Source organism: Halichoerus grypus, chromosome 9 (genome assembly GCF_964656455.1).
Source record: "Halichoerus grypus chromosome 9, mHalGry1.hap1.1, whole genome shotgun sequence".
NCBI lineage: Eukaryota > Metazoa > Chordata > Mammalia > Carnivora > Phocidae > Halichoerus > Halichoerus grypus.
The window spans coordinates 123626240-123643920 of record NC_135720.1 but is presented as its reverse complement, the minus strand read 5'-3'; the positions used below and the strand labels follow the sequence as shown (position 1 = coordinate 123643920).

Below are 17681 nucleotides of genomic sequence, written 5' to 3'. Positions count from 1 at the left end.
CATAACGTGAGTTTCCTACTTACTAGATGCACACGATGGTCTGAAGGATTTTGGGCAAGAGTGGCATAGATGGGGCCCTGGGGTGAGACAAATCAGACTGCTGCTAGCCCCTTGAAGAGAGCCAGCCTAGCGAAACAGACGGATGGATTTAGAAGACCGTGGAGACTGTGCAGGGGAAGATGCCAGAGAAGCCAAGAGCCTAAAACATAATCTTGGATGGCCTGAAGGGAGATGGAAGAAAAGAAATTCCTGCCTCCTGCCAGCCCTGCACAATACAATTCCCAAATGGCTCCCAGAATTTCCCAGCTAGAGAAGCCACAAACACACAGTTGTTAGCAGACCTTCCCCTCACGTGTCCTCCCCTCTGCTCTGGAGAAGAGCCTCACACAGTAGAATGATCATGTTAAACACTATTCTTAAGACAGGCCAACAACATTGACACAATGAGTCTCACTCTTCTCATATACGTATATCCATGAGCACTCCACACAGGTAAAAATTGCTAACACTCTAGTACTGTCTGCATTACTTATATCTAACCACAAAATCTGCTCTCTTCTACCTGCCAGCATGAAAAGGGAATATATAAAGGTACATGTGATAAGCTGAATAACAGCCCTCCAAAGATGCCCATGTCCTAATGCCTGGAAGCCGTGAACAGGTTACTTTCCATTCAGAAAGAACTTTACAGGTGTGATTAAGAAAAGGATCTTGGTGGCTTCCAAGGGGAATTCTACCAAACATTTAAAGAAGAATTAATACCTATTCTTCTGAAACTGTTCCAAAACATAGAAATGGAAGGAAAACTTCCAAACTTGTTTTATGAGGCCACCATTACCTTAATCCCAAAACCAGACAAAGACCCCATCAAAAAGGAGAATTACAGACCAATATCCTTGATGAACATGGATGGATATTCTCACCAAAATACTAGCCAATAGGATACAACAGTACATTAAAAGGATTATTCACCATGACCAAGTGGGATTTATCCCTCGGCTGCAAGGTTGGTTCAACATCCGCAAATCAATCAACGTGATACAATACATTAACAAAAGAAAGAACAAGAACCATATGATCCTCTCAATAGATGCAGAAAAAGCATTTGACAAGGTACAGCATCCTTTCTTGATCAAAACTCTTCAGAGTATAGGGATAGAGGGGACATACCTCAATATCATAAAAGCCATCTATGAAAAACCTACAGCAAATATCATTCTCAATGAGAGCTTTCCCCCTAAGGTCAGCAACGCGGCAGGGATGTCCATTATCACCACTGCTATTCAACATAGTATTAGAAGTCCTAGCCACAGCAATCAGACAACAAAAAGAAATAAAAGACATCCAAATCGGCAAAGAAGAAGTCAAACTCTCACTCTTTGCAGATGATATGATACTTTATGTGGAAAACCCAAAAGACTCCACCCCAAAACTGCTAGAACTCATACAGGAATTCAGTCAAGTGGCAGGATATAAAATCAATGCACAGAAATCAGTGGCATTCCTACACACCAACAACAAGACAGAAGAAAGAGAAATTAAGGAGTCGATCCCATTTACAATTGCACCCAAAACCATAAGATACCTAGGAATAAATCTAACCAAAGAGGCAAAGAATCTGTACTCAGAAAACTATAAAATACTCATGAAAGAAATTGAGGAAGACACCAAGAAATGGAAAAACGTTCCATGCTCATGGATTGGAAGAACAAATATTGTGAAGATGTCAATGCTACCTAGAGCAATCTACACATTCAATGCAATCCCCATCAAAATACCATCCACTTTTTTCAAAGAAATGGAACAAATAATCCTAAAATTTGTATGGAACCAGAAAAGACCCCGCATAGCCAGAGGAATGTTGAAAAAGAAAAGCAAAGCTGGTGGCATCACAATTCCGGACTTCAAGCTCTATTACAAAGCTGTCATCATCAAGACAGTATGGTACTGGCACAAAAACAGACACAGAGATCAATGGAACAGAATAGAGAGCCCAGAAATGGACCCTCAACTCTATGGTCAACTAATCTTCGACAAAGCAGGCAAGAATGTCCAATGGAAAAAAGACAGTCTCTTCAACAAATGGTGTTGGGAAAATTGGACAGCCACATGCAGAAGAATGAAATTGGACCATTTCCTTACACCACACACAAAAATAGACTCCAAATGGTTGAAAGACCTCAGTGTGAGACAGGAGTCCATCAAAATCCTAAAGGAGAACATAGGCAGCAACCTTTTTGACCTCGGCCGCAGCAACTTCTTCCTAGAAACATTGCCAAAGGCAAGGGAAGCAAGGGCAAAATGAACTATTGGGACTTCATCAAGATAAAAAGCTTTTGCACAGCGAAAGAAACAGTCAACAAAACCAAAAGACAACTGACAGAATGGGAGAAGATACCTGCAAATGACATATCAGATAAAGGGCTAGTATCCAAAATCTATAAAGAACTTAATCAAACTCAACACCCAAAGAACAAATGATCCAATCAAGAAATGGGCAGAAGACATTTTTCCAAAGAAGACATCCAAATGGCCAACAGACACATGAAAAAGTGCTCAACATCACTCGGCATCAGGGAAATCCAAATCAAAACCTCAATAAGATACCACCTCACACCAGTCAGAATGGCTAAAATTAACAAGTCAGGAAATGACAGATGTTGGCGAGGATGCAGAGAAAGGGGAACCCTCCTACACTGTTGGTGGGAATGCAAGCTGGTACAGCCACTCTGGAAAACAGTATGGAGGTTTCTCAAAAAGTTGAAAATAGAGCTACCATACGACCCAGCAATTGCACTACTGGGTATTTACCCCAAAGATACAAATGTAGGGATCCGAAGGGGTACATGCACCCCAATGTTTATAGCAGCAATGTCCACAATAGCCAAACTGTGGAAAGAGCCAAGATGTCCATCAATAGATGAATGGATAAAGAAGATGTGGTGTATATATATATATAATGGAATATTATGCAGCCATCAAAAGGAATGAGATCTTGCCATTTGCAACGACGTGGATGGAACTGGAGGGTATTATGCTGAGTGAAATAAGTCAATCAGAGAAAGACATGTATCATATGACCTCAATGATATGAGGAATTCTTAATCTCAGGAAACAAACTGAGGGTTGCTGGAGTGGTGGGGGGTGGGAGAGATGTGGTATCTGGGTGATAGACACTGGGGAGGGTATGTACTATGGTTAGCGCTGTGAATTGTGTAAGATTGTTGAATCACAGACCTGTACCTCTGAAACAAATAATACATTATATATTAAAAAAAAAAAAAGAAGATAGCAGGAGGGGAAGAATGAAGGGGGGATATCGGAGGGGGAGACGAACCATGAGAGACTATGGACTCTGGGAAACAAACTGAGGGTTCTAGAGGGGAGGGGGGTGGGGGGATGGGGTAGCTTGGTGATGGGTATTAAAGAGGGCACGTACTGCATGGAGCACTGGGTGTTATACGCAAACAATGAATCATGGAACACTACATGAAAAACTAATGATGTAATGTATGGTGATTAACACAACATAATAAAAAAAATTAAAAAAAGAAAAGAAAAGAAAAGAAAAGAAAAGGATCTTGGGATGTGGAGATTATCTTGAATCATCTTCGTGGGTTCATGTCATCACAAGGGTCCTTTTCTTGTAAGAGGAAGACAAAAATTCAGAGAAGGCGAGGTGACCACAGAGGGAAGGAGAGGGGAAAAGGCACTGTGAGGGGAAGCCATGATCTGAGAATGAGAACAGCCCGACAAAAGCTCACGGGCAAGGAAACGGATTCTCCCCTTGAGCCACCAGAAGGAATCAGCCCTGCTGCCACCTTCGCTTTAGCCCAGACTGATCTTATAGTTCTGACCTCTGAAACTATAAAATAATAAAGGATGTTGTACGCCACTAGGTTTGTGGTAGCTTGCTATGCCAGCAATAGGGAGCTAGCGTAGAATATAATCAATAAATACTAAATACGGGTGAATAATTCGAAAACAGCTCTCCGTGATCCGTAATTTCCAAAGTATTTTATAGACAGATATTTTTTCAGCGATCAAATCCTAACTGCTCCATCAGAAGTTAAGTTCATTACACAAAGAGAGCCATTTAAATTACATTATAGTGAAGTAGGCGTGCACTGATTTTGAAATTGGAAGGCAGAAGAAATGACAAAAAATGACATGTCTCTCTTCCTGGGGATCTTTGTGTTTCCTAAGAGGTGACAGTTACAGTGCACTTAAGATTGGACTTGAGCCACTGACTTGTGGCAGCAACTGTGTTAGTCATCTGTGAATGTCCCGCCAGCACTGAGCGCCCTGCTCTGTACAGTGTTGGTTGGTGTTCCATCAATTTTGCCAATTAAATAAATGACTGAACGAGATGAAAAGGTGAATGAGAAAGACTTACATCCTTAGTCAGGTTTTCACAGCTGATCATTTAGATGGAGCTTTATTCTAAATTAACCTAGAAGGACCTGGTGCTAGAACAAAAATAACAGCTTACTTGAAAAAAAAAAAAGGATTTTTTTTAAAGGCCACTAAAGGTGAAACTAAAAATGTGAATAAGTTGTAGGAGATTTTTCCACTTTTGGTTAGAACACAAAAAGTCACAGAAAACCACTGGTCCCACTGTAATGATGAGAACACAATAAATTTAGAAATCTTATTTGTCGTGCAAGACACTGAGGAGATCTGGACACAAGCCTAATCGAGCAGAATTTCAGAAGGAGATGAGACCCCGGCCATGAGTGGGCAGAAGAGCTAGCCTGCCCTTGGCGCAGAAACCTGGCTGCAATAAGAAGACAGGAGCCCAACTTTGATCAGCCAAACATCGGCTAGTGTGGCAGACTGGGAGGGGGAGAAACGGCGAGACCCCACGGCCAGTCAGTGCTCCTTCATCATGCTTTTGCCTGGCAAGCAAGCACTGGTGGTGAAGAAGCTGGCAACTGGGTGGAAAGGAGAGAGATGTAATCTCACATGCAGAGATCCCAGACTCTGCTGCAGGCCAGATCTCACCATCAACGGGAAATCAGATATGAAATCCAGTTTGACTCCTGATTAGAACAAAGAGATCTCGCCTAGTCACCTTAGCTGCCTGACAGGGCAAAGGACAAGGCTTTCTGAGGACAGATATTACCTACTTCAGCTTCTTTGTTCTTTTATACACAATATAAAAGTAAGGTAAGTGGAAAAGCAGGAAAAACGTGACCCATAATAAAGAAGAAAAAAAGAATAAAAGGAGAACAGATAACAAAATGGTTGGAATTTACAGACAGGACTTAAAAACAACTATTATGAAGATGCTAAAGAATTTAAGGGAAAATGTACAAAATGGGCGAAAAGATGAAGAATTCACCAGAGTAATAAAAACTCTAAAAAGGAAGCAAATAGAAATTGTAGAACTGATAACTACAATATGAATTCATTGGAAGGGCTTAATAGTTAAATGGACAAAACAGAAAAGGTTAGTAAACCCAAAGATAAGAGAACAAAAACTATCCAAAATAAAGCACTGAGCTAAAAAAAAAAAAATCGGTAATAAAACACACACCCTGAGAATCAGAATACTATGGCATAATTTCAAATGGTCTGACATACATGCAGTTACGGCCTGAAAAGAAAAGAAAGAATAGAGTAGAATTGTTGGAAGAGATTTTAGATGAGGGTTTCAAGGGTGGTTGAAGGACATTAATCCAACCCAGTGAAAGCCCAAGCAGGAAAATAGACAGAAAATCACACATAGGTCAAACCACTAAAAACCAGAGTACAAAGATAAAGGCAATGGAATGAGATGTTTCAAGAGCTGAAAGGAACCTACACATTCACTCACACAAACACACACACACACATGCACACACATCCACATGCGCCCATACATACAAGCACACGTGTACACAAATTGGCAACCCAGGTACCTATATTCATAGAAAATACTCCTAAAAAGTAAGGGTGAAGAAAAGGCATTTCCAGACAAGCAAACTGCGAACATTCATGCTGCACTACAGGAAAATATTAAAGGAAGTTCTCCAGACCAAAGGGAAATGATCACAGAGAAAAACCAAGATCGGCACAAAGGAATGATGATCAGTGGGGTAAATATCAAGGGAGATATAAAACAACATAGCTTTAAGTCTCTTTAAAAAGACAGTTGGCTATTTGAAGCAAATACAGTGATATACTATGGGATTATAATACACGGAGAAATAAAGTAACAACACTAATATTAAATTCAAGAGGAGTAAACAAAACTACACTCCTGACGGATGTTAAATGTCTCAGGAAGCTGTGTAACAGTCACCATGGTAAAGGGTGATGGGTTAATTATGCCTGTTGTAATCTAGAAGAGCTACTTAAAAATACAAAATGGAGAGGTGCCTAGGTGGCTCAGTCGGTTGAGTGACTGACTTTTGATTTCAGCTCAGGTCATGATCTCAGGGTCCGGAGAGCTCATGTTCTCTCTCTCTCTAAAATAACAAATAAATAAATCTTTTAAAAAAATACGACTGAACAGGAACAGGGGTAATAAAATGGAATAAAAGAACAAACAAACCAAAAAACACATAACCTCAGTTTCCAAATGAAGAAAGAAAGAAGAGAAGGGGGAAATGGGGAAGAAATAAAAAATGACAGAATTAAGCCCAAGAATCTCCCAGGTAATTATAGTAACTGTAAGAGGTATTCAACACTCCAGTTAAATCCAGGCTTAAATAAAAAGACCCAACTCTATGCAGTTTAGAAGAGGCACACTTAATATAAGGACCTAGAGTGAAAATAAAATGAAGAAAAGGACACACACTGCAAACACTAATCATAAGAAAGCCAGTGTGTCTACATTAGTACCAGAAAAACTAAAATTTTTAAAAGTATTATCGGTGATTTAAGATGGCTATTTCATAATGATAAAATGGTCATTAACAAAGCCCAAAGTTAGTTCTTTGCTCACACTAAAAACTTGATAAATCTCTTATTTTTCTGCATACAATTTCTGATGGTTTATGAACTCATGTGTCTTTATGGACCTCTATTTAAAACTTCTTTCCAAGGAATGCCTGGGTGGCTCAGTCAGTTAAATGTCTGCCTTCAGTTCACGTCATGATCCTCGGGTCCTGGGACAGAGCCCCGCATCAGGTTCCCTGCTCAGCAGGGAGCCTGCTTCTCCCTCTCCCTTGATCCCTACCCGCTGGTCATGTTCTCTCCTGCTCTCTTGCTCATGCTCTCTCTCAAATAAATAAAAAAAATCTTTAAAAAAAACTTCTTTTCAAATACACATTATATTTAAATTCCACAAGTTTCTTTTCAAGTATATGACCCTTCAATTCTTAAAAACCATTATTATTATTATTGTTATTTGATTCTTCAAGTCCTTTTACCTGAAATTTCACGTTCTGGTTGATATCTGACACGCGGAACTGCTTCAGGAAACGCTCATCCTCACTCCAGAAGAGGCGGATGTCAGGGATGTCATAGAGGATCATGGCCAGTCTTTCCAGTCCTAGGCCAAAGGCCCAACCGATCCGATCTTGAGCACCAGCTACAATTAGGAAAACAAAACTGAATTACAAAATATAAAGACTTCACAGGTGAATGCTCCTTGCTGATAAGTAACCAGTACTACTGGTTGAGCACCTACTAGTGGTGAGGCACTGGGGGGGAGCTGTGGAGACATCCATGAGGGTCCCTGTCTTAACATTTCTCATGCTTCCCACATTCCTCACTCACTTCCTTCACTGAAGCACTCTGGAGTCACACTGTCTCTAATATTGCCTTTCATTTATAATTATATTCCAGGTTCTTTAAAGCCCTGGTTCCTGCCTCTGAGTAATCCTTGTTTGCCCTGATTCAAACATTTAGCCTACTATGTGCAGGTTACAGAGGAGAGAGAAAAGATGGTCTCTTGTCCCTACATGGCTTACTAGACAGGCAGGTGCGTTCAAAACATGCCAGAGTGGACTGTTAATATTCAGAAAGAACCCTCAATTTCATTAAAACAACCTTCACCCTTAGTAAGAGTTACCTCAAAATACACGGAGAGCAAGAAAGCCAAAGTAAAATGCTTATCTACTATCATTGACTCCAAAGGTAAGCTGTGTTGTTGACATTATGGCAAAACCATGAACTTGAAAGGTTTATTTCGCCTGCCTGAAGCAGAGTAAGACCAAAGATATAAAGCCCTGTGTGAAGAAGGCAAGGGAGCAACACACACTACAAGAAAAGCTTACAGAAAGGGCTCATGAAAGGAACATAATTTTTCCTAAAGATGATTAGGATCCTGGGGAGGCTGCAAATGGCCTCAAGATTTCACTCCCGACATGCGTGCCCTGTGTAAATCCCTCCCTTTGAGTGTGGGTGGCTCCAGGAACGTGATGCGATTTCACCCCTGTGATTAGGTTACTTTATATGCAGGTCCATCTGAGCAAACCAGCTCACAGAAATGAGAAGGCCATGTGGCTAGGACCTGAGCGAGGCCTCTAGAAGCCGGGGGAGGTCCTGGCGGTCAGCAAGAAATGGGACCCTCACTCCTACAACCTTAAGGAAATGAATTCTCCCAACAGTGTGAATGAGCTTAGAAGAGGACCCTGAACTCCAGAAGAGCACAAAGCCCTGCTGACCCCTTGATCTCCACCTATGAAGACCCTGAGCAGGGGACCCAGCCAATCTGCACCTGGACTTCTGATGCAAGGAAAAATGTGACATAATAAATTTAGGTTGTTTTAATCCATTAAGTATGAGGCTAATTTGTTACCCAGCAAAAGAAAACTAACACGAATCCAAAATGTGAAGGTAAAAGAAAACTCCAGACTCAAGGAACATCTTCAATAACAAAGGGGTGACTCTCCCCCTGTTGTGTTCTCTCTCTCTCTCTCTCTGTGCCAAATAAATAAATAAAAATCTTAAAAAAAAACACACACACAAAAAAACAAAGGGGTGACAGTACAGCATGGAATGGTTGGAAGTAGATTCTGGAAACACAGATGGTTCAAGGTTGAGGCAGGTAAGAGGGGAGGGGATCCATTTCTGCCCAGGTGCTCCTACTACAATTGTTTATAAATAAAACAACAAGGATAAATGTGTAATAGAAGCCATGCAGAAGTATGAGCCTCTGCAAATGGTGTGTTTAAAAGCTGAATGAATTAAAATAGTCAAAAAGAGATCACAGAGAGAGAGAATGGCTCAGTAGCAGGAGGGAAGGTGTATGTGAAAGAAAAGCGGGTGGTTGGCTGAGAGCACCCATAAGAATGAACTGAGTAAGAATGAACATTCAGGTGAAGAGGAGGGAAGAGGGGTATTTAACCTCACAGACAGTGGGGTCAGGAAAAAGTGTCCACAACCCCTCACCCTGTGATCAGGTGCCTAAGAGAGCAGTTGAAGTATGAGGCAAAATATTTTAGAATAATTCATACTGATGTATGAGGCCTTAAAAAAAAGCCTGGTGACTAGTTAAAGACACGAAATTTAATATAACCATGATAGACTTTTAAAATCTACTTAAAGAAGAATTTTTTTTCTTTAATTGAAAATTGACAGTCCTGGTGATGTGGCTCCAGCACATTCTGCATTGTGTGGTTCTAGCGTCCTCATTCACTGCTGGTTACGCTATGTATTTTCACAATTTGGAAACAACATGGCAATACATATAAAGATCCTTAAAATGTTCATACTCTTTATTCTTATAACTCTACTGAGGAATTTATCCTAAGGAAATAATTCAACAAAATAAAAACATAAGTGAAAGAAGATACTCAGCAGTACAACTTATAAGAGCAAAAACATGGAAACAACCTGAGTAGCCCAAATTAGGGAATGGCTTAAAAATTATAGGACATTTTGATGGAGTCATTAAAAATCATAGCTATACAAATACATATTTATTAAGTGACAGACTGTAAGAGCTTATGAAGAATCTATGATAACATGAATATGTCCTGTGATACTACTATTTAATATAGGTACAAATGAGGATTTACTGTGAAAAAATAAAAACAAAATGTGATGTTCAAGAATTATAATGGGTAATAGTTTTAAAACAACTTTAAAGCATTTTCCTGAAATCGTTAGTCTTTTCTTTTTTTAAAAAAAGATTTTATCTTTATTTATTTATCAGAGAGAGAGAGAGAGCACACACAAGCAGGGGGAGCAGCAGAGGGAGAGGGAAAAGCAGGCTCCCCACTGAGCAGGGAGCCAGATGTGGGACTCGATCCCAGGACCCTAGGATCATGACTTGAGCCAAAGGCAGACGCTTAACTGACTGAGCCACCCAGGCATCCTGCTATAGTCTTTTGAATAAGAAAGTAATAAAGATAGGTAGGAATGTTAATGCTGCTTTGTGATTTAGGCTTTTTCCTTAATCTTTTAGATTTTATGATCAATTTTTTAGATATAACCAACCACCTGAGCCTAATGTCTGTAACTGAAAGAGCAATAGATTCAGGGTAAGATCTTATTTAATATCTAGTATTTTGGGGTTTTTTTTTTTTTTTTTGGTATCTTAGCTTTTGCTCCTTTCATCTATCCCCAGTTAGTCCCCATCCCCCAAAACATTTTCTAAAGCAAAAACAAGAATAACAAAGAGCCCCTAAAAGCAGGTAAGAAGAAAAGCAACAATCTAATTATTTGAGAGAGGGAGAGAGAGAGAGAGAGCAGGGGGAGGGGCAGAGGGACAGAGAGAACCTCCAGCAGACTCCGCACTGAGCGTGGAGCCCAACATGGGGCTCAATCCCATTACCCTGAGATCATGACCTGAGCCGAAATCAAGAGCCAGATAAGATGCTCAACCAACTGAGCCACCCAGGTGCCCCAACAAGCTAAATTTTTAAATGGACAAAGAATATGAAGACATTCATAGAAACAGAAAGAAAAATTACCTTCAAGCAAACAAAAAGCTTAGTTAAGAAAAATGCAAGAAAAAAATGCACAAGTTACTACCATATTTTCCTTATCAGATTAGCTAAATAAACACATCTGATCCCATACTTGATAGCAAAGCCAAGGGAAGACAAGCACTCGCCACACAGCTGGTAGGTTCACAATTGGGTTTTTAACCCATTGACCTAAGGAGCAGAATATAGCAGTAGCTATCAAAATTACAGATGCGTATACCACCTTGTTACTTTAGGTACTAGAATGCATCCTACTTATGGGAAATTATGAATGTGTAAGGCCACTTTCTGGAGTATTGTTTATAAAAGCAAAAGACCGCAAACAACCCAATGTCCATCACTAGGGAACTGATTAAACAAACTAGGCTATGTCCATACATGGCATATTATTATAAAAAATCTCTGAAAGATTTCAAAAACTCAAAGCAGCAGCTGTCTGACTTTGTTTTGTTTTGTTTTAAATTTGTGGGTGAGTGGGAAAGAACTGGGAAACTGGAGGACAAATATGGGGAGACCTCACACTACATGCCTTTTCAAATAAACAGTGACAAGAAATATTTTGGACAATAGAGATTTTTGTTACTAGATAAAATACAACAATTTCTTTTCTGTTTATTTTCAAGAGGTTATAAGAACAAAGTATTCCTCTTATGTCACACCGGGGCCAAACTTTCAGGATAATCATGATTAGTAAAAATGAATTTCTATGTCCCCCTTTTATAGCCAGGATTGGTTTCCTTTGTTCTCTAAGACCCAATACATTTCCAAACCATCCCCACTATGTGCTATCCAAATTTGTGACCACAGAATAATAAAATGATGGCTCTCTTATGCCATTAAGTTTGGAGTGGTTTGTTATTCAACAAGGGCTAACCAGACATTGTTAAATCATCTGGGTTTTGCCTTTTAGTGTAAACATTTCCCATTATGGAAATGCAAATAAAGACTAGATAGGGTTTCACTTAGGAGAGATCAGGAATTAAGCTTAAAATAAGATCAATCACCTATATTGTATATTACCCTGTATATGCCATAGTATCAATTATGTCATAATATCACATCTATCCAAAGGCCATGCCACCCCCCAGTATTTATCACATTGCTCGTCCTATGTACAGAGCAGACAGTCCTAAGCCGAAGCTACGTAATATTCCTTCTCCCAACCAACTACTGCTTTTCATCTGATTTTTCTACCTTATGATGAGTGGGATCATCTGCCGTCTAGTTATTCAAGGCAGAAACCTATACTACCTCATTTCAGACATAGACCTTTAAATTATATCTCAAAATTTCTCTCAAAACTATCCCTTCATTCTAGTCTAATTGTCGCTACAGATTTGCGCCTTCAACAAACATCTCTCACCTGCACTCTTCCAAGACTTCCAAAAACTACACCCAAGTAGTCACCGTCTGTCTCCCTATTTGGTCCATCTGTGCTAGTGCCGCCAATTCTCTTTCTAAAACATAAATTTGGACACTGTCACCACTAGGTATGTATAAGGGTAGAAAAATGAATGACTCATCTCCAAGAGTCATATTTGTTCTCATTTTTATTTTGCATTTATTGTCCTTCTAAAACACAAAAAGAAGCTTAAAATCGTTCCAGAGATCCCCATTCAGTCTAGCTGAACTTGACTTCTCATGGAGCCTCAAGATTCGATGTGCAAGATCCAGTTGGAAAAATGCTTCATTGAAAGTTAAATACTAGCATCTCTGTTTATCACTTGGCATCAAGGCAATCATAAAGACAAATGGAAACACAAATATTCTGCTATGTTACAGATAGATTGAGAAGCACTGGTCTGAAAAAGTTTGAAGAACTTTCAAAAAAGTTTCCAATACACTACAGGTTGTTAATTTTGTCACATATAAACTTATGGACATGACACTGCTTAACAACAGAATTCACATTCTTTTCAAGTGCAGATGGGTCATTTGCCAACACAGACGATTTTCTGAAACACAAATCTCAAAATATTTACAAGGAACGACCCATGCCCAACGTGAAAATAAATCAGAAGTCAACAGTATAAAAATATCTGGAAAAACTCCCAAATATAGGGAAATTAAGCAACATACTTTTAAATAACCCAAGATTCAAAGAAAAAAAATCACAAGAGAAATTAGGAAATGCATTGAAATGAATACAAATTAAGAGGCAACACGTAACAATGGATGGAATGCCTCTAAAGCTATGATTCAAAAGAAACCTATAGCATTAAATGCTTATGTCAGAGAAGAAGAAAGGTGTCAAATCAATAATCTACTCCCTTACAAAACTAGAAAAAGAAAAGAAAATTAAGAACTAAGCAAAACAAGGAAAAAATACAGACAACAGTATTAGGTGATAAAATAAAAAACAGAAAAATAGAGACAATTGATGACACCAATTGCTGGTTTAAAAGAATTTTTAAAACCGAAGCATAGTTGATGCACATGTTACATTAGTTTCAGATGTACAGCATAGTGATTCCACAACTCCATTATACTGTGGTGTGCTCACAAGTGTAGCTACCATCTGTCACAATAGAGCATGATTACAGTATCACCGACTATATTCCCTATGCTGTGTCTTTAACCCTGTGACTTCTTCCATAACTGAAAGCCTGCATCCCCCACTCCTCTTCATCTGTTTTGCCCACCCTCTCACCACCTTCCCCTCTGGCAACCATTAGTTTGTTCTTGGTATTTATGGATCTGTTTCTGCTATTTGTTTATTTCTTTGTTTTGTTTTCTAGATTCCACATTTCAGTGTAATCATATGGTGTTTGCTAGAATCAAAAAGACAAGAAATGACAAGTGCTGGTGAGGATGTGGAAAAAAAGGAAGCCTCATGCACTGTTGGTGGGAATGTAAATTGGTGCAGCCTCTGTGGGAAACAGTATAGTACAGAGGTTCCTCAAAAAATGAAAAATAGAAATACCATACAATCTAGTAATTCCACCACTGGGTATTTACCCCCCCCCAAAAAAATGAAAACACTAATTCAAAAAGATATATGCACCTCTATGCTTATTGCCACATTATTTACAGCAGTCAACATATGGAAGCAACCCAAGTGTCCATCGACTGATGAATGGGCAAAGAACAGGTGGTACATATATACAATGGGACATTACTTAGTCATAAAAAAGAAAAAAGCTCTCTCTATTTGACTTATTTCACCTCTGGGTCCATCCATGTTGCCACAGATGGCAAGGTCTTATTCTTTTTTATGACTGAGTAATGTTCCATTGAAAGTTTATGTATACCAAAAGCTGTTTTAAAAAAATCAATAAAATTGATAAACTGCTAGCCAGACTAATAAGGAAAAAAAAAAGAAAAAAGAGAAGATACAAATTACCAATGTCAGGAACAAAAGATAGGACCTCACTAAAGATAGACCCTAGAGACATTAAAAGGATAATGAGGGAATAGAGGGAAGATTATGAATAACCTTACGCAAGTGAATTCAGCAACTAATCAATAATCCATACAAAATGGACAAATTCCTCAAAAAACCCCAACTACCAAAGCCCATTAAGAAGAACAGATAACCTATATCAGTTAAAAATACTGTGTAATGAAAAACCTTCCCTCAAAGAAAACTCGAGGACCAGATGGCTTTTACTATGAATTCTATCATAATGTGAAAAAATAAATAATACTAATTCTATAAAAGTCTTCCAGAAAGTAGAGAATAATGAAATTTTATGAGGCCAGGATTATCCTTATACCAAAACCAGACAAAGACATTTCAAAAAAAGAAAACTTTAAACCAATATGCATCATGAACAGAGAAAACAAACAAACCACCTTTAACAAAATATTAACAAACTGAATCCAGCAATGCATGAAAAGGACATGACGTCAGGAAGGGATTTATCCCAGGAATCCAAGGTTAGCTCAACATATGGCCATCAATCAATGTAATTCATCAAATAAGCAGATTAAAAAAGAAAACACATGATCATTCAGGAGCAACTGAAAAAATTTAACATCCATTATTATAAAAATTCTCAGCAAATGAGGAACACCTGGCATTTCTTTAATCTGATAAAAGACAGAATAAAAAACCAAGAGCTAATATAATACTCAATGGTGAAAGACCAGTTGCTTTGCCCTCGGGGTCAGCTTGAAGACAAGTATGTCCATCTCTCTATTTCTATTTCCACTAACCTGAGTTCCAAGCTGGGGTGGGGGGGCGGGGGGGAAAGCAAAAATAAAAACAAAAACAGATCAATAGATTGGAAAGAAAAAAGTAAAACTATCTTTATTTGTAGATTGCATGTCTGACTACATAAAAATTCCTAAGGAAAAACATTTCAAAGGTTACTGATATGTGAGTTTAGGAAGATCATGATCTATAAAAATCCACAGTGTGCATGATTTGGGGTTGTTGGTTTCACCTGGCTGTCAGTGGGGATGAGATCAGAACCTCTTCTGAAGATAGGAGACTGGCTCTCCCAGGACGACCCAATGCTAGGACCAGTGAGGGAGGCATTACGTCAAGCACCTGGAATCCCAACCACCTTGGTTAAGGACGAGATCTTCGTTAGGAGCAGGGCGCAGCTGGCCTCCAGCTTCCTTCCACCACACGCTGAGTCTCACAATTATTGTTACAGAGAAGCCTATTTGTGACAATCAATTACTGTGGAGAGTTGCAAGAAAGGATGTGGCATCTGTTTGCTGAGTTGTACCAAATACTGCCTTTGAAACACTTTGTTTTGGTCCCACCTAGAACAGCTTCTTCTGAATTGCACCCTGCACTGTGCTCTCCGGCTAGGGCATTAGTAAGACACCAGGCACTCCTGTTCACGATGCTGATCACTGTAGCACATAGTCTTCCCTATGAGACGTCATTATATAAACTGATCTCAGATCTAAGAAGATGGAAAAAGCTTCTTTCCCCTGAACAACTGGATTGTTTTTCATTTTAACCATACCATGAGTTACATAATTGATCACAATTCTCTCCTTACTTTGGCCCCATGGAAACTTAGAGCCAACCTTGCAGGTCACCTCTACAACTGTACACGTGTTCATTTCTCTCTCTGACTCTTGGCCCAGTTTTATTTTCTTATTCTTATTTCCTCTTTGTCCTGATTATCTCAACTATTTATTTTATCCTCTTGTACATACTTTTATATGGCACTTCAAATTCTTTATGGAAGAAAGTGAGCCATAAATAACTAGACACTTAAAGATACTGTCAGCCAAGGCAGGTCTAATTTTCAGGTCTTTGGCCCTCCTCAGCTGTAATTTGTTGCCAGGTGCTCAAGGGCTGACAGGGTTTTAAGGCAGTATATTTTTTCCCTATTCCAATACTAGAGAGTTCCAGTAAACTAGTCTCCAAAGCAGAAAGCTGACTACAGAGAAACATCCTCAATTAAACAGAATATTCAGGATGGGAAGCAATTAGGTATTCTGATTAACACAGCTTTGTGCTGAATGGAGCAACCCACACAGGAAAAATTGTTTTTTGTTGTTGGTGCTGAAAATCATTCCAAGAAGGTCAGCCTATATATAGAAGCAAAATAATGTGAGATAAGAGCTCAGAGATGGGAAAATGGAAAAGAAGAGAAAGAAAAAGAAGAGGAGGAGGAGAAGGAGAAGAGGCGAATGGCAACTGAAAAGAGGACAGTAAGAAGTCTTCAGTGTGAAAGTGGAGAAACTCAGTAGGTCTTAGAGCCTAGAGCCATCTAATCCCATGAATTGTCCCTTCCAGAGCAGATGGCCCTCCAGGCTCTGCCTCAACAGCTGCAGAAAGAGAAACACTGGCAAGAGAGAAACCAAAGCAAGGCTTGCACACAGCCTCTGGCCTGTCCCTTCCAAGCAGAGACCCTGTGAGCAAGAGGCATCTCAGAGAGAGAACGTTTAGCTAGCCATGTGTCAGGATGGGGAACAAGGAGCCCCGAGGGAAGACTAAAACTGGCCGCTACTGCTCAACCCCATGCCTCTGAAGGCAATGGACCTCTGCGCTCTCGGTGGGAGGCACTGGGGGTGGTGCGTGGGTGGAGATACTTCTCCAACCTGCATCCTAAAGTCCTTAGAAAAACCACTGTGCCATGCAGAAGAGGTCACATCACCAACCTGAGACAAGGCTGAGAAAGGGCAGTTGTTGACTCGGAAACAGAACTACACACAATCACACAGTATTTATGCTGCACCAAGACAAGTGAAGCCTATGTGCCTCCATCTCTAGTAGATGATAATCTTGAGCCACAGACAGTTGGTTATATAATATAATTATACTTTTGTCAGACAATGCAAGAAGATGAGGAATTTGGGAGAATTTGGTGGGGGGGCAAGAAGCAGAGAGAATTTTTAGGGCAGTGAAAATACTCTACATGACACTATAATGATGGACAATGTCATTATATATTTGTCCAAACCCATTGAATGTACAACCCCAAGAGTGAACCTTAAGGTAAACAATGAATTTTGGGTGATAATGACGTGTCAATATAGGTTCATCAATTGTAAAAACTGTAGCACTCTGGTAGGGGATTTTGATAACTGGGGAGCTATTCACGTGTGGGGACAGAGTAAGGTACAGAGGGTATATGAGAACTCTGTATGTTACTCTCACTTTTGCTATGAACCTAAAACTGCTCTAAAAAAATTAAAGTCTTCATTAAAAAAAGAGAGGGGAGAGTGGAAAGACAACACACAAAATGGGAGAAAGGATTTGCAAATTATATATCTGTTCAGGGTTTACTATTCAGGATATATAAAGAACTCCTACAACTCAACAACAAACAGACAAACAACCCAATTTAAAAATGGGCAAAAGATTTCCATAGACATTTCTCCAAAGAAGTTCTACAAATAGCC

General features: G+C 39.4%; 1 protein-coding gene across 21 annotated transcripts in view; it reads right to left on the bottom strand.

Moving 5' to 3' along the window:
* FARS2 (phenylalanyl-tRNA synthetase 2, mitochondrial) overlaps positions 1 to 17681 on the bottom strand; it is a 548888-nt gene that overhangs the window by 196294 nt on the left and 334913 nt on the right. For all 21 annotated transcript variants that reach the window (XM_078055663.1, XM_078055656.1, XM_078055649.1 and 18 more), the window contains one exon: positions 7359 to 7519. In XM_078055663.1, coding sequence (XP_077911789.1) covers positions 7359 to 7519 — 161 coding nt within the window. The remainder of the gene's footprint in view (positions 1 to 7358; positions 7520 to 17681) is intronic.